Source organism: Nanorana parkeri, unplaced genomic scaffold (genome assembly GCF_000935625.1).
Source record: "Nanorana parkeri isolate BGI_ZX_2015 unplaced genomic scaffold, ASM93562v1 scaffold1737, whole genome shotgun sequence".
Taxonomy (NCBI): Eukaryota; Metazoa; Chordata; class Amphibia; order Anura; family Dicroglossidae; genus Nanorana; species Nanorana parkeri.
In genome coordinates this window covers 56,986-75,055 of record NW_017308005.1, presented here as the reverse complement: position 1 = coordinate 75,055, position 18,070 = coordinate 56,986, and the positions used below count along the sequence as shown (strand labels likewise).

General features: G+C 44.1%; 1 protein-coding gene across 1 annotated transcript in view; it reads right to left on the bottom strand.

The window, feature by feature from the left end:
- LOC108799480 (protein unc-13 homolog B-like) overlaps positions 1 to 18,070 on the bottom strand; it is a gene marked incomplete at its 5' end in the record, with an annotated part of 285,160 nt that overhangs the window by 219,476 nt on the left and 47,614 nt on the right. The window contains 2 exons of the mRNA XM_018571343.1: positions 4,558 to 4,683; positions 9,333 to 9,555. Of these exons, the coding sequence (XP_018426845.1) occupies positions 4,558 to 4,683; positions 9,333 to 9,555 (349 nt within the window). The remainder of the gene's footprint in view (positions 1 to 4,557; positions 4,684 to 9,332; positions 9,556 to 18,070) is intronic.

Below are 18,070 nucleotides of genomic sequence, written 5' to 3'. Positions count from 1 at the left end.
TTCCAACTCATCCCCAGAAATTGGCGACAGCTGATCATCCGAAGCACTGCTGTCATATTCCTCCAGAGTATCAAGCGAAGAACTGTGACCTATTATGCCTGGCTCCTTGTCCACCGTTTGCTGACATATTTTAATCTGAATTACATCCTTTTGATCGGCATTATAAGTTGGCTTTCCACTCTTCACCAGCAAGCCGTTTTTATAGGGCCTTAAAACAGGATATAAAGAGATGATGGGTTCGTCATTACTCTTAAGCGATGAACCGGACCAAATAACGTCTTTTGTGCGCTGAGCATCCTGTGCTTTTGGAGTTCGCGGGCCTGGCGTTCTCTTTTGTGCATTTCCATTGCTAACCTTTTGAAGACGTTGGCTGGAAGATTTTTTTCTTCCTTTCCGTCTGCCATTAGCGTTGTGCTGTTCTGGATGGTGATAAAAAGATTTTGGAACCAAGCCTTGACTGGGTGTAAACTCCTGAAGGCCGAACCGCATTTCTATGTCCAGGTTTCTCTTTGCCCGGTTGGCTACCTGCCAATTTTTCCGACTCTCCTGCAGGAAGTCCTCTATGAGCTGCTTGCCTATGGTTTCACATTCATCTTCCCACTCTTTATCGACAGCCCCTGTCTCTACAGGAATGATTCTAATTTTATTTTTTCTAACTAAGGAGGGATTTCTACCATATATGTATAAGGTATCAGTAAGGAAGGGGAGAAAAGAGGGGGGGGGGGAAACAGAAGAAAAAAATAAAGCAATAAAAACACTGTTCATGTGACCAAAACAGCTTACATACCCACTTATTAAAATTCATAAAATAAAACAAAAAAGGGGGAAAATAAAAAAGCAGAATATCTGGCAATTGCAGCATTGTTTTTAAGCGGAACAAAAACTTGCCATCAACAAAAATTGCATACAACACGGTGGTCAATCTAAACTCTACAGGACTCTACATAGATACCCTTACAGGACACTGTGTTATAATCTTTAAAGGAAAACTCCACTTTCATTGTAGGTAGGTAGGTAGGTAGGTATGTATGCATGCATGCATGCATGTGAAAGTGCTGGACAAGCTATTTTGTAATTTACCGTTATTAAAAATGATCTTTCAATTTTAATCTGATGCCGCTGTTCAAAAAAATGTGATGCAATATGGCATCCTGGAAGTGTTCTGTACAGTTCAGAGCACTGTTGGACATGTAATTTCCTACTTGTGCGATTGGTTCACACATTTTCCCGGAAGGGATCCAGACCCTGCAACTTTCCTCATTAGAACACTGAAAGTGCCCCAGGTGGTTATAAGGAACCTGACTCACCCATTCAGAAACCAGTTAGAAAAGGATATGGTGAACCAAATGGTTTTTCTTCAGAACAGAGAAAGATAGGAATGTGCAACAAAGTTTGTGAAAATGAGGGATGCACCGATACCGGTTTTTCGGCATCGAGTACCAATATTTTTTTTCGGCACTCGCCGATAACGAGCACAGATACTGGAAGTCCCATTAAGGAAGCCAGGCGGCGTGAAATGACTCGCCGCCTGGCTTCCTGATTAGCCGGGAAGCCGGGCGGCGAGTAAAGACTCACAACCCGGCTTCCCGATTAGTAGGGAAGCCGTCTCCATGCTTCTCGTCACTAGATGATAAGAAAGCATGTAGCCAGCTTTCTGGCCAATCAGGAAACCGGGTGCCGCAGCTTCCCGATTGGCCAGGGAAGCCCGCTCCATGCTCTCTCGTCACTAGGGGATGAGGGAGCATGAAGTCGGCTTCCCTGGCCAAACAGAAAGCCGGGATCCGCGTCCTTACATGGCGCCCGGCTTCCTGATTGGCCAGCTTCCCGACCAACCAGGAAGCCAGTCAGCAATTACAAGCTGCCCGGCTTCCTGATTAGCCAAGAAGCCGGCTCCATGCTCCCTCATCAAAAGTGACAAGAGAGCATGGAGCCGGCTTCTTGGCTAAATCAGGAAGTCGGGCAGTGTGTAATGACTCGCTGCCCGGCTTCCTGATACCGGAAGCTCAAGTATCAGGCTAGGTATCGGAGCATATGGACGAGTACTCGCTCAAATACTCGGCATCGGTACTGATACCTATACTAGCATCGCAATCGGTGCATCCCTAGTGAAAATCCTTGCAATGTACACTGATCACCCAGAGGGGATTGTTTTTTCTCAACAAAAGTGGAGTATTTGTAGCACTGATGAAATTAATATTCTGCAAAGGATAATCTTAGGAGTGGTCACCACTTCCGAAGGATTTAGAAAATATTTTAAGGGCGATGTTAAATTGGAACTATGGGTGGGCAGATACAAAAAGTGCTAAGCAGTCTGTCAATAACATTAACAGAGCTGGTTTTAGCAGATCTGCTTGCAGGATTTACAGGTTACAAAAAATTGCCACATTAAAGCGTAGCTATGGGCAACAAAGAAAATGTCATATGATGTAGTCTGTCAGTTGCACTGACACCAGTTTTTGGTTTTCTGAATCCCCCTGTAACATCGTTTTATTATCTCTCGATCCTGCCAGTAGAGGTCTTATTTACCTTTAACAGGCCAAGGTGTCAGGCAAAAGTGGTAGTTGGAGGGATTGGGAGAAACAAGGATGCCGGTGCTTACAATAGTCACCTTTTATTTGTATTGTAACCGTTGTGGAGCTGGACTGCTCATGTTGGTCTAGGGCTAAAATGAAGATATGCTCAATAGATGAGATGATGTCATGTGTACTTACACTGCCAGAGCCTGGGAGGTAAAGAGGCAGTAAAGAGGGGTCTAGCAACCAAGCAGCACAGAGGATCAGGCGAGTGTATTTTCTTTATTTTAACCCCTAGACCAAAACGAGCAGTGAACCCTTACAGTGCATGAGGTAGCCCCACTGCAAGGGTTAATTATTCAATGGAGTTCTTATTTAAAATGTGTTAGTTGGAGTTGGGCATTATGTCACAAAGCAAGCAAATTAGAGCAAACTGGACCTTACTGTGACTACGACTGGAGCAGAGGAGAGAAATCTTACATAGAGGCTCAGGACAATACTTGTGGGGGCTGGGCATCTCTTGGACAAAGGTTCAACCCCAAGGGTAAAACCCAAAACTGAGAGCAGTCAAGAGAAGTTACTAGCAGTATTAACAGGTGAATGGTTACAAGGAGGACTCAGAAAAGCAATAAACCGCTATGTTATTGCTACTGACTGATTGCATCATATAAGCCATATTTTAATTTTGCACATTACACTTTGTTAGGAAAATTGAATAGAAGGCTCACAGGACTGTAGGACTGTAGCTGGCTGTAAAAAGAAATTTAGAACATGTCAATGTGGAGGTCATACTGACCATCTGTCCGAAATAATTCCTGGAGCAAATCTGCAGATAAAACTTCCTGAATTTACTTTCCTAATCTTCAGGTTTGCTTTAGATTAGTGACATAGCATTGAAGACATAAGATTTTCATAACACCCAGGCCATTAGCATTTCCATTAGGAGGTCATGATGGCAGCTCTCATATTTCTCTCATTACCTATTTACTTTAAACAAGAATCTTCTAAAATACACTACATGGCCAAACTGATGTGGACACCTGACCCTCACATCTATATAAGCTTGTTGGGACATCTCATTCCACAACCAGGAAGACGTGACTCACAATCGGCATTCCAATTTATTCCAAAGGCTCTGTGCAGATCATTTGAGTTTCTCCACACCTATGTCTTTACGGAGCTGGCTTTGTCCACAGGGGCAGTGTCATAGTGTAACAGGCCCTTCCCCAAACTATTACCACAAAGATGGAAGCACAATTCCTGGAAGTTGTGAAGGTCAGGCATCCACAAACCTTTGGCCATGTTCTGTTTTATGGAGTTCCACCTCGCAGGCCTTACTACGCAACCCTTTTTATGCCGCCAACAGGGAGTGTTATCAAGATTCACAAATTGGACTTGTAATATGATGGGTTGGCACATTTATTGATGGTTAAGGACCCTTGTTAGACACCCTCCCCACCACAGTTTTGTCCTCTGTAGTGAATTATGGACTGCTTTGGAGTGCTAGTGTCTTGAGACTTTGCCCCAACACTTGAGGTTGGCTTCTAGTACCGCCATTGGAAAGTGCATACTAAACGAAGGCACAAAATGCTAGAATAGGCCTTACGTTTTGTATAGAGTTAGGACGTGTAAGAACCTCTGGGGTTCCATAGTTGTATCCCAGTTGGCAAGACCATGCCTCACTTCTTGTCCCAAAACCAGTGGTCACTGGGACAGCAAGGGAGGGCAAACATTTTCAGAGACACAAAATGCAATAAAGACCTCTAGGAAGTGAGGACAAGGCATGTTTAAAGGAAATATTCTTGGCTATTGTTGTTGGCATTCACTAAAAGCTACACAATATGGTTATTGAAGGAACTCCCTGTTTCAACTCCACACCCACAGGAGGCAATGGTCCTCATCACACTTGGACAGACATGATTAGCTACATTTGGGATGTAATTGTGCACAGCAACGACATAGAGGACATACAACGCGCATTGCACAGGACAAAACCACGGAACAAGCAGGGGGTGCACGGGGGGTAACGGACAAGTTGACCCACCTATCAGACAGATCTAGAGAATGCCTGCTCTCTAAGGAACAGTGGCGGCTTGTCAGCTGACTAGATTCAGACGCAGACTCTAGGTCGTGCCGTCCATTTGCAGTGGAATCTACGCTATCATATCGCCTTGAAAGGAAAGAAAAAGGAAGAGTAGAAACAGTGCAGAAGACAGCATGATACAGAACAGCTTATCATCATGATTTGCGAACGACTCTTTATTACCGAGATGAGCAATACCTGTAAAATACTACTAAAGATTACAGTTCAATATCTGTACCATTCTTCTTTTTCAAACCTCTGCTGCATTCTTCCAAGTTAAGGGCTGTTCAGTGATTTATAGCCTTCATTTCATTAACTTCTGAATTGTGCGAGGTCTGATCAGGTATCTGACAACCGCTGTTCCAACAAGCACTGGTTGTTGGGAAGGCTGCTAACATACGTACATACAAAACTGTGCAGGAACCTACAGTATGTTCACAAGTCCCCACACAACCAGTGCAAGTTAGCATCCCCGATTTCAGATTTGGGACTTGGGCATCACAAAGCCCTTGGCTCTCCTGTGGAAGTTAATGAGATAAGGATTGTAATTCACTCAACAGCCAGTCTTTGTAAGTTAGGCCCCGTTCACATTGAGCGATTTATCGCGCGATTTTTGTAGCGATATCGCTCATATTTCCGCACTATATCGCTCTATGTAGCTTCACCAATACATTTCAATGTAGCTGTTCACATCTCGTCGCTCAATGTCGCTCAATATCGCTCAATATCGCTTGTAGCTCGTCGCTGGTAGCTTGTCGCTTCTACATGACCCTTTTTTAGAGCGATTTTGAGCGATATTGCTCCTGATTGCATACAGCCCAATAGGAAGAAGTCGCGCGACAGGTCGCTCAATGTCGCTCAAAGTAGCGTGATTTCCATGTCGCTCAGTGTGAATGGGGTCTAAATGGAGCTGAATTCTCTCCTGGAGGGCCCCTAAGACCCCGATATTGCTGAGCGACATGCAAATCGCGCGACGTTGAGCGACGTGTCGCGCGACATCTTCCTATTGGGCTGTATGCAATCAGGAGCAATATCGCTCAAAATCGCTCTAAAAAAGGGTCATGTAGAAGCGACAAGCTACCAGCGACGAGCTACAAGCGATATTGAGCGATATTGAGCGACGAGATGTGAACAGCTACATTGAATTGTATTGGTGAAGCTACATAGAGCGATATAGTGCGGAAATATGAGCGATATCGCTACAAAAATCGCGCGATAAATCGCTCAATGTGAACGGGGCCTAAATGTAAGAGGGACTTCAGTAACCAAGCAGGTCTAGATTCACAATGTGTGTTCCATGAGTTCAATAACAGATGGTGAAAGGCATCACATTTTTTAGGACTTTCTGCTAGAAATTAAAGCTTTAGGAAGGAAATGACTGTTTACACTTGCAAATACTTCACATAATTTAAATTTTTTGCTTTAGAAAACATCGCTTTTGGTTGTTTGAGAGATGTGAAGTATGTGTCAGTTATTAAAAAAATGGATCTAAGGCAAATTATTAAGTCCACAGCTGTCTGCAGTGTTTGGGATGGACACAGTAAAAAGAAGTGTCCATACTGTCCCACTCCCGGTATATTCAGGATACAATGCTTGTTTAGCCATAAGGAGCTCTAAATATGAGGAATACTTACCCTACACCAAAGTCGGTCACAACTGATCCTCTTTCTCGCTCGTTGTCACCTCCCCTTTGGCCAATGCTATCACGTAGAATGTGGGACCAGCGGCCGCTGCGGGTGGTGCATTTTAAAGAAGGATGTTGCGAGCCAGTCCACGTTCCAGGACGGGAGAAAATAAGGCCCGGAGCATCAACTGCCTCAGGACCATGGATTAAGGTAAATATCTCTCTGTAAGATTCCCCCTAGACAAAATAAGCATTATATCCAGAATATATGGGAAGTGAGGAGGATGAACAGCAACAATAAGTATTTTTTTAAGAAGAAACCTGCCTATTTATCCCCCACCCCGGCAGGAGACAATGGCTCCCATCACACTTGCACAGATGCTCAGCATTAACCTTTTACTGGTCTGATGTTGGCACGATTTGTGGCCTCCTTCCAGATGGATGAGTCTGGAACTGGTCCAATGGTGGCCTTCCAAACAGCATCCACAGAAGAAGTATCATCCATTTCAATTGTACCCCATCAGGCGTTTCATTGTAAAGACAAACCCCACCTCAAAAATGTGCTCCCCAACACGGAGAGCCTCCAAAGTGAAAGTCCTAGTAAAACTGTAAAGTAAGAATAAATTACCTTTCTTTACTATGTGTAAGTGACATGTGCAACTGAACTCCAGGCAGACAAAACAAAACAAAATAATTGTATTTTCAAAGTAACTAGGGCAAGAAGCAAAATGTGCCTTGCCAGAAGTCTTTAATACGCTGCCAGCGGCACCCAGCATGTTCCTCCTCAGCACATGTGCTTCCAGTGGTGGTACTTCCCTCTCCTAGTCGGAGAGTTTGGGAGAGCAAAGGTAGGACTCATCAGTGAGCTGCTGCTCCTTCACTAGCCAATCAACAAGGTACGGGTGTGTTCTTCACCAAGCTGTTCTGCTGCTGCAGTGGAGATCTAGGAGGTGGTTGTGCAGTCTGGCAGGGGAACCTGAATGACAAGCTTGGCTGAACCAGGTTAAAAATCCCTTTGGCAGGTAAAACCATGCCCATATAAGAATTCTATATGTGTGTTTACATGCTTGCCTGGAGTTTAGCTTTAAAATGGACCTGTGGGGGGAAAAAAAAAAAATTGTAAACACTTCCAGTTCTTCCATCACCTGAAGAGTGCTTAGGAGCCTCATAACCTAGGCTACTATATAATGCATTTGCTCACCAGTTTCCCTGGTCACATCTTGGGCCATGCCCCCTCATGTAGGTTACTATGGCTGCTGGTACATGACGTGGCTGCCCATCACAGTGATGGCTCAACAGATGGGTGCAGAGGGTGGGTCCAGAACAAAACCCACAGCAACTGTGCATTACAGAGCGGCCTAGGTGTTCTACAGGGGAACCAGAGCTGGCATCAGGTACCTGGAGAAGGTCGCAATTTGAATTGAGCACAAATGCATAAAATTTTTTCTCACAGGTCTGAGCCGTCACAACTCACACACTCGGCTCAGAATCACCTCTGTGGACTACAAACAAAGTGCAAATCTTTCCCCATCCAACTTTAAAGAAGAACTCTGACGGGTGCTATACACACCTGAAGGGGATTCATAGTTCAACAACCATTTCATTTAGCAAGTTTTAGCTGAGCAGGTCCTTGCTCTAAATCTACAAAAGTTTAAGGTCTTATTCACTGCACTGACAAAGAGAAAATTGACACTGATCAGAGCTCCACTAGACTTCGTCACTGGAGTGTTCGAGACAATGCAGTATGAAAGGAACGTTATGCCTTGGGCCGGCGTGTACTGACCTATTTAGCTCAATGCATCCATTTAGCCTCTGATGTCAGGAAGAGCTAAGCAAAGGGCAGGAGAAGGCTCAGAGCGTTCCCCATTGAATGCCTGTGCAGATAATGATGCAAGGAAAGCAGGTATGTGTGCTAAATGGTTGCATTCAAAGATGTCAGCAGTTCCTAATGCTAATGCTGTATACCCATTCATACAAGTAAATCAAGAGCTTTTCAACTATCGGGTTTTTCCACTCTGCTCGATTGAATAAAGTTTTTTTTTTCTAATTGGTTTACGATGAAGGAGTCACGCCAATTCCCATAAAATTTAACTCTCCTAAAAATCCGAGCTCTTCTTTAATACCAAACTTTTTCTATTTTTGTTTTGGATGGAGTGCGGTAGGCATAGAAATGGTTATTTTATTTTCCTTTACCCCATAGAATCACCCTCCCCCTATTTAATTTGGTGACCATCGCTTCATGATTGAAGTGATGGGAAATCCAATATTTGTTCAGTTGTCATCAGAATAGAAGAGACGTAAACTCTTACGATGGGGACAACTTGGACAATCATTCTTTAGTGTGGAGAGTATGGTTCTTCTCTGGCAGCTCTCCCAGGACTAGTGGCCGATGGTCTGCTCTTTGTTTGGGTATGAACTGGATGTGCAAGGAGAAATTTTTTACAAAATCACTAAAAGTAGAATGTTTAAAGTTTTGATTTCATTCAGACCCATGTTATAAAAAGCCAAAGGCCGTTACTGGGGTTCAAAAGGGTCCCCCTTCATCGAGGCGTTATACTGTTGAACAAAGTGTGCGCCGGGCTGATAAAACTGAAGGGATCTGGAGGGATAATTAGTAGGATCGCCTAAAGACTTCACTGCCATCTTGAACGACCCCTCCAATTTTTTAGTCAAGTACCCACCTTGTTCCACAGCACCAAGCCCTGTGGAAGGTATACCCTTTGAGCCCCTGAAATGCGCTGGCTATTTATGACATAACAGCCGGAAAAAAAACAAATCTGGACTTTTCTGCTGGTGGTGGTTTCCTCCTTGCACACCCACCAAAAAGACCTAACAGAGGTTCTAACATCTCTGCACTCGATCCATAAAAAAGAAAAAAAAGTTTGGTTGGAAACACGCGTTTTAAAAATCAGTGACCTACCAGGAAAAAAAAAGAAGATTAATGAAGACTCACAAGGACTTATAAACAATTCTGGTCCAGTATGATGAGCTTTTGAATTTTCTGCTCCTAAATATATTTTAAAAGGACATTTCAGAATCAGATTGCACGGAACAACAAAAACCCTTACTTGAGGTACCAGAAATCTTACGCTCTCCATTCGGCAGCACTTACCTCATGGTCCTCCTCTCCCGAAAGTCCAGGTCGTAGCTCTGCATGGAGTCTACACAGGACTCTCGGGAACCGCCTTGCTGCTGCAGTCGCGGCTGCACAGGGAACTGGTGGACGGAGGCGTTGGGCTGAGAGGTGGTGTGGTAGGGTGGTGGAATGCTGTTGCTGGTTTCGCTACGGTAATCGCTGTCCCGGTCGTCCACGGCGCTGTCGTGATCTTCGAAGGCTGAAAGGTAAGAGAGATTAGAGGCCAAGCATTATGCTCCACTGGTTGATGCCACCATCCAGGAGAATATTCACACATGGCATTTGAAAATACCAAAGAGATACCTGGAAAACAGGCATGCATCGTCTCAGAACAAAGGTATGGAGTATTAATGGAAGCAAAAAGATTCTGCCTTCATGTTTTAATCTGCACTGGACACACATCCACTTCAAGATGCAGTAAAATTTAGACTGAAGCTCCCAGGCTGAATTTAAATGAGAGACCAGCCATGGGTGCTCTGGCCATAATTGTGTTTCATCTACCACTTGAGATACACCAACAAGAAGCTGAAGCCTTACTTACAAAACATGAGTGGTTTATAGTCTCACAGGAGGTTTCTTGGGGCTTGTAGCATCTATATTCTTCTCCTCCATTATTCCGAGGGTGACCAACCTCTGCCAGACACACATCTGACCAATTTTGCCCTGTTGTAAGGCTTCATCATGGAGCCTCCATAATTAGGTCCTATACCAGGAGGAGCTTGTGTCTGGCAGAAGTTGGACGTCCACAAGCAATAAAGTTGAACTGAATAAAAGTTGTTTTGTTAAATTTTGAAGAAAGCAGTTGTGTAGATTACATTTTTGTTGGTGCAAAGGATACATGATGAGAAGAATGTAGATGCTACGAGCCCTAAGAAACCTCCCGTGAGACTCCATAAACTGCTTACATTTAGTACATTATTCTTTAGATTAAAAAAAAAAAGTTCCCGGTGCGGGAGTTCCACTGCCATTTATCATCTGTTATACTGGTGGAGTTAAGTGGACCTGTTGCTTTGTCCTGCATGGGCAAAGCACAACATAGGGCAACCCCTAACCACTAAAGTAAGTGTATGTATAAAGTCACCCGCACTCCAATAGAATTTCAAGTCAAAAACTGTTTATTGACTTGATTGCCATCACACAGCAATATATTGCTATAAGATGTGATGGCAATCAAGTCAATAAACCGTTTTTGACTTGAAATCCTATTGGAGTGCGGGTGACTTGATACATATACTTATCTTGGATTGCAGAGGCATCTGCAGTCACTTTGGCACCCACCCGACCGAATAATAAGGGTATTATTCGGTCATTAGTGCGATAAGTACACTGGATTTTGGACCCTAACCACTAAACTCACCCCAGGCTCATACAAAAGGTATACTGGAAATGCCACCATGAAAACTCTTATCACATCGCAAATTCTGATACTGAAATCTCAGACTCCCATCTACAATGCTCCAAGTTATCGGCACCAAAATTCTGCAGCCTAAAATGAAGCAAAATGTCTCAGGATGTGTGTGTGCACAGTAGAATGGGAAAAAGTGCAATAAAATTGGAAAGTTGGAAACAATCAAGACAAGGCAGACAGGGTCATCACTCCCCACTTGGGATAATCCATCACAAATCCCAACACTATTGCCCCAAGTCCAAGGAAATGTACAGAATAAACTTTTAAGGACATATTTCTCCTATACACCGCAGGAAACTGACAAATTCTGCTTTTAATAAACAGCAGTACTTTAAAAGCCAATGCTATCTTTGCTGGGTCTTTGAATCTTGTATATAGATTTATATTTCTCAGGAATTTTGATGATACCCCTGCAAAAGATCCAATTCCACCCACCTGCCACATATTTTAGGTGCAAGGAGCAAAGTGCCAAGTGTAACTGAATTCCCTTTATTATAAGCAGAAGGAAAGGCTACACAATACATTTTATAATGATGCCTCCCCATTGTCCCGAGTACATTTTCTAATCAATTGCAATGTAAATATCTTTTCCTGTGCGGATGGTGGGTGTGAACTCTCTACTAACTGACAACGCCGGCGGGTAAAGACGCTGCTTTATGGGACCCAACTATGTTCTTTGCCCTCCACAACACAGACTGATGTGCAGTCATGATGACATGATGGTCATGACCAGAAAGAAAGAAAAAAAGTATTCACATTGCTATTTATTCGAAAATGTACGGAGGGGGATTGGCGGGGCAACATTTAAACGTTGATTTATTGTGTAGCCTTCACAAAGCATTTGCAAAGCTTTCAGTAAGCTTTAGAGAGCTTTCAAAGTACAGCTCCTGCTCCTATCCCATGGAACATCTCCAAGCTGATGCTAAAGGTCGCGGTAAAGTCTTCAACAAAGCAATTGGAAGTTGGCTGAAAGCTTTGTAAAAGGCTTGCTATATACAATGCTCTCGTACAAACTGAAGTCCAGGGGTACATAGTTGTTGTGCTCGGTTCCTTGCCCTGATGGTGTCAAGCCACCCCAAAGGATTTCAGCTGAAAATAGAATAAATCACCGGGGCACTGGCAGTGGCGCAATCTTTATGGCTTTGTAGATAAGAGGTAGATACAGGTGGACTCAACAGATGAGGAATCAACAGATGCATGGAGTCCTCAAAAGATGTTGAGGACTCATGCTACCACATGAGCCCTCAACAGATAAAAAAAATTAGTGTGGGTGGAGTTGTGCCATCTTTGCAAGGGGACAGAAAGAAAAGCAGGTGTAAAAAGGGGGACAAACTTCAGCCCCTTTCTCTTGTATCTCCTTTTTTTTTTTACATGTGACTTGAGTATAAATTACCTTGCAAGAAGGAAGAAGAGAGATTTATCCACCACCACAGCTACCGATCTATCTAACCACCACAGACAATCAGATCTCTGCAGATGATTTTGGACATGTTGCTGTAGATGCTAAATTGGCCCTTTAGAACCAAGAGCTAATGGTTTCCAATACAACCAGAATTAAAGTGGACCTGTTTGCATAATAAAAAAAGCTAACCTATGTTGACACTATTACTGCTTACAAAATTTGTTGAATACTTACCTGTGGACTTCTCTGGGATCTCTTTTGCTGAGGACGACGCTCAACTGCTCTTTGCCAAAGGGGGACCGTCTAACCAACACCAGCCAATCAATCCTTCCCATTGGCAGAGAACAGGTTCACCACTAGGAATGGTAATCCCCCAGCCAATAAAGGGAGGCCAGAGCAGCGGAGCAAAAAACAGGTTTGGGTAGCATTTAAGACTTTAGGTTGTTGTTAGGAGCATGTCTAATGCTCCTATGCCTGTCCAAAACTCTCAGCTCCCTCTGGAGGTTGCTGGTGGCCACATACCCTCTTGTCAGCTGCACACTGATCAGGCTAATCAGCCTGCCTACACGTTCCTCTCAGCCTGGGGGTTGGTTAGTGACACTTTATTTAGCTCAGGGCACTGAGCTTGTGATAATTCAGTCTAGTCCTGTCTGCACAAGTCGTTATCTTGCTTTGTGTACATCTTGACCTTGAATCTTGCATTCTAGTCGTGGTGAATCCTGTACAGTCTTCTCTCTCGTGGCCTTTGTCTTGTAACCAGTTCCTGTCTTATATTTTGTTTCCAGAACCTGTCTGCTACCTTACATTTCTGTTTATATCTTTTGTTTTGTCACCAGTCAGTACTACTCCTTTGTTGCTGAGGGCCACCTGTGACATTTATAGCCACAGTGTATACTTTAAGTCCTGGGGGATCTAAGTACCGGTAGGCGCACAAGCCTTAAAAGAGCACTATGGGGTAACCTTTTCATCCCATAGTTCTCTTTAGGGTCACAGGAGGACATATACTAACCTCCTTCCATGACCCAAAGCTCAGTATACAGCAGGCTATTGCCCACGATATATACAGAGAGCACCATAGATGGGATGGAACCCGACAATGCTGTCAAGATCCACCCTGCTGGCTGATTGACAGCTGGCTCTGCCTATGACAGCTTCATTGTCACATGTTGGCTCTGACTATGAGGATGAGTGTAAATCACTCACCTCATAGTTCTCCTTGAAGAGAAAGGCGGCTGCTAGAGGTGAAGCAACTCGCCACTATATACTCCGACTAAGGTGTCTGCATCCATTCCTGACAGGTGCTTGGGTAATACAAGGGTCAATATCAGATCCATTTTTCGCAATACAAAGGATAAGTGTAATGAGGGGCAAAATGCAGAACTTCAGAGCAACCAATCGATTTCTGTCTTCTTTAGTAAGCCTGGTGAGAGATGAATTTTGATTGGATGCTGGAGGTGTCTGCAATTTCTGAGCTCAACAGGGCTTCTACAGCTTTTAATATCGGCTTTCTAAAGCTTTTAATATCGGACCGTAGGCTGGAAATTCTTACACCCCAACACGCCAATGTATTCTAGGGTACAAATGCATCAAGAGAGATGTGATTGTCCTTAATTAACCCGAGCTTCTTCAGAAGGACCAAAAAAAACTCTCATTTTTACATTTCACCACGGGTCTTTGGAGTCTAATAAATAGGCTTTAATTTGGGTCGCGTTCTAGTCATTTTGCCTTGTAGAAGGCATTAGCACAACCTTTTGAAGAAGCGAAAAAATGACAAGAGGGATTATAAATAAATTATTCACACTTGTTACCACCTTGTACATATCGCAGTGTAATTAAAAGGAACAAGGTTTTTACAAGCCATTAACAAAAAAACAAAACATTAAACATTTAGAAAAAGCCGGTTATATTTCAAGACGTGCTCCATCCAAAGCACATTTTTAGTTTGGGTAGAAAGTGATGGTAACACGCTGCCTGCATAAAATTATACTTGCAGCTCAACTGTGGGCCAATAGGAATGATACATATAGGTAGCTCTGGAATCATTAATGCATCATTACATGTGTTTTTCTGAAATGTGAGCAGTGTAAGCGTAACTGAATTTGACCCACATCAGCCTATTGCCGTCCCTGTACAGCAGGGCTCAGAGAAGCTGAGGAAAAAGCAGCTCAAGGAGCCGAGCAGGTGTGCCGCAGTTCAAGGAACATGCTGACAGGAGGGGGAGACAGAGGAAGAGATAGAGGGATGAGCTCACCAGTCTGCTTCATCTCCTTTTGGTGTCTAGTCTTAAGGTCCCCACACACCTTACGATAATCGTACGATAATCGCAAGAACTCCCGCGATCATAAGGTGTGTGGAAGCCGTGCGACCTCTACTACTGTAAGGTCGCACGACTTTAAACTTACGGACATGTTCGAAAACCCGCCGAGCATCGTACGATGTTCGGCGGGTTTGTGGCATGTCCGTACGATAAAAGCCGTAGGGCCGGTGTGCGCAAGCGCACACTGCCTGTTCGGCATTGCGGTCATCGGAAGCCCGCCCCTCAGGGGGCGTGGCTTGCGATCATCGCAAGTACGATCTGCCTATGCAAGATGGGCAGATCGTACGTTTTTTTAAGTACCTTACAACCATCGCAAGACAAAAGTCTTGCGATGGTTGTAAGGTGTGTGCCCAGCCTTAGCATGGGGAGTAGGGAGGGGGACCTGAAATGAGAGTGAAACTCTAGCAGAGAAGGATCAGGTTCTCTCCCCTGCTAGATTGGACTAGGCTGTGTACATCTGGATGGACATAAGTATACCCTCTTTGAATCCTGTGGTTTTAAAGGGTAATTTCACTTTCCCAGGTGAATTTATGAAAATGCAATTACCCCCTCCAATCGGCACCTACCCCGCTATATTTGCCTTTCCCTCCGCTGGTGGCACTGTACTATCTGTACCCCGGTACTGCCATGCAGCACAGCCTTGTGCTCTGGATCTTGAATTTCAATCGCAATCAGCGAGCACTCACTAGTCAGAGCTGCCATAAGTGCTTCTCATAGGTCAGCACGGTCAAGTGACTGCGCTGACCAATGATTGCTCACCCATTTGCGAGCGAAAACCAAAATCAAGAGCACAGGGCTGTGCTACATGGCAGAATGGGGGTACAGATAGTACACCTGCACTGGCGGAGGGGAAGGGGCGTTCACTCAAGTGCAATTACCCTCAAAGAATGAGGACATGTCATCAGATCTTCAAATGAGGTAAATACAACCTCAGATAGCTTCTCTTCTCCCTCTCACGCCCCCCCCTCCCACTCTCAACCCCTGTCCCTTGCTGACCCCCTCCCTACATTTTTAGCACCGGCTGCTACCATCACCTTCCCACCAAAAAAAGGAGTGTATGATTTTTTTGGGTGGAGTTGTCTTTAAAATGTCCTTCTAGATCTGTCACTTCAGAGGTCAAAGAATAAGGATAATAAAGTCGCCAATGTAGTATACAGAAAACAGATCGATATACATCTGAAAAGGAAACATGGCACTATTAATAGCACAATTACTACTCCGGGGCACCATGGGGGTTGCGGCATGCTTGTTTGTCCGAACGACGGCGTGATATTCATGCATACAGTTCATCGTTACTGCGAGACAGACAGAAATGGTACGGGTGATGGGATGGTGAAGACGTCTGAGCACAAAACAGTCTATGCATTGGGTAGCACCAAATTAAAGAAAACAAACAAAAAAAAACTAATTACCAAAACATAACCCAAAAAAAAAAAGGCTGTTCTGCTGTTTAATTCCATTTTTATTATGATAAAGGATTAGCCACATACAGTGATGGGGCATCCGAAAAGCATTTAATGGTCTTTGTTGACCCAGCAATCACCCATGGACTGACCTGCTGCGAATCTAAGCTCATCCTGGTCATGTGTAGCCCCATGTTAATGAACAGTAGCCAATGAGACCCAAAACTCTATAGAATAAAATCCAAGCTTCTTAAAAGTCTCAGATGCTCCAATATCAAGATTTTTGACTTTCCACGAGACCATAACAAAGATAAAAGTCTTGCATATGGGCTCCCAAGTTTTCTTTATTCCTCAGTGTGAAGGGGATGACATTATCCACCAACTTCTCCATGTCCCCTCCCCAGACCTTTCCATCACAGCACTACGATCAATCCCTCTCTACAAGCCGGGGTGCTCAGGGTAACCCTTGATTCTGAGTTCTCCTTATAGCCCCACATACAATCACCATCCAAATCTTGCCGACTCCACCAATGACAACGCAACAGCTTGTAATCCACTCCCTTGTAATCTCTCGCCTCGAGATGTCGTAACTCCCTCCTTGTTGGCCTACCACTTAGCAGGCTTCAGTCTATCATAAATGCTGCTGCCAGACTCATCCACCTTACCAACTGATCAGTGTCCACCACCCCCCTGCCAATCCCTCCACTGGCTCCTGCTTGCCCAACGTATAACATTCAAAATACTAATAACATAGAAAGCCATCTACAACTCCGCCCCCAGCAATATCTCCAACCTCGTCTCAAAGTATCACCCAAACCGTCCTCTCCGCTCCTCCCAAGACCTCCTGCCCTCCAGCTCTCTCATCACCTCCTCCCATGCTTGCCTCCAGGATTTTTCCAGACTGTCTCCCATCCTTTGGAACCCCCTACCCCCATCTGTCCACTTATCTCCGACTCTGTCCAACTTTAAGTGATCCTTGAAAACTCATCTCTTCAGGGAAGCCCCAATAGATTGTAAGCTCTCACGAGCAGGGCATACCTACCTCCTGTACTGAAATTGTGTTGTTGACTGTATTGCCTCCCCCAGTTTTGTAAAGCATTGCGCAAACTGTTGGCGCTATATAAATCTTGTATAATAAACTGTTCATGTATTAGTTGTGGTTGGACTGAGCAAGATACATCACTGATGAGCAAGCTTCTTCTACCTAATTACTAAAAGTCATTGGGGGGGGAAAAAAAACTGCATTTCCTAAGAGCCAATCAGTCCTTTCTCATGCATTTCATAAAATATGTAAAAACAAAACATCTTGTAGAGGAGAGCTCTGCCTTCAGCCTCTTATGGCAATGAAGCAGTGTGTGCGCAGAGAGCAGGCCGGAGAGTCCTACAAGTGCGACTAATAACCATCTAGAGAGATTCACGTCTATTCCAGGAATCTTCCCTCTGTCATTTCATGATCCAATCTTCCCGATGAAATGATACTTGTCCCCCCCGATCAATAGGTCATCGTCTTCTCATCTTACAGCAGTCACACAATGTCACTGATTGAGACATGAAGCCTCCCGGAAGGCTCACAGCTATTCCTCCTCTACAGGGGACATCATCAGACTATATGGAATAAAAGTGAAGTGACCAAGACTGAATTTACTATATGGGCCAGCAGAAGAGACGCATAAAAAGTTATCTTCAGTCCAGACAAATCTAAAACCACTTCATGACCACTTGCCATTGAATTCCAAAAGGCACATCAAGGCCCCGGTGTCAAGTGTGACACAAGTTTCGCCCCCTGGTAGAAAATATTAAAGGATAACATCTTTAGATTTTTAACATGTACAAGTTTGAGGTTGTTTTATGATTGTCTTATTCATAATAAATATCAAGTATTTACTGCAGGGTGCATCAATGGCCCACAACTGCTGGGCTTTCTTAGAAGAAAGCCCAACACTACCTGTCTGTGAAGGTTCTCATTTATCCAGGTCATAGTATATCTGTAAAACAAATAAGTCAAGACAACTGGACTCGCTGTATTTTTCTTGAAGACGTTTCACTGGACATCCGACCAGCTTTCCTGCATGCCCATTTGCAGCTTGTGTATAAGTAAATAACAAAGACATTGCTATGGGCCATTTAGGTCTACTTTAGCACAGCAGCTATGAGGAAGAGAGCCATAGAGCTTGCACAGAGCTT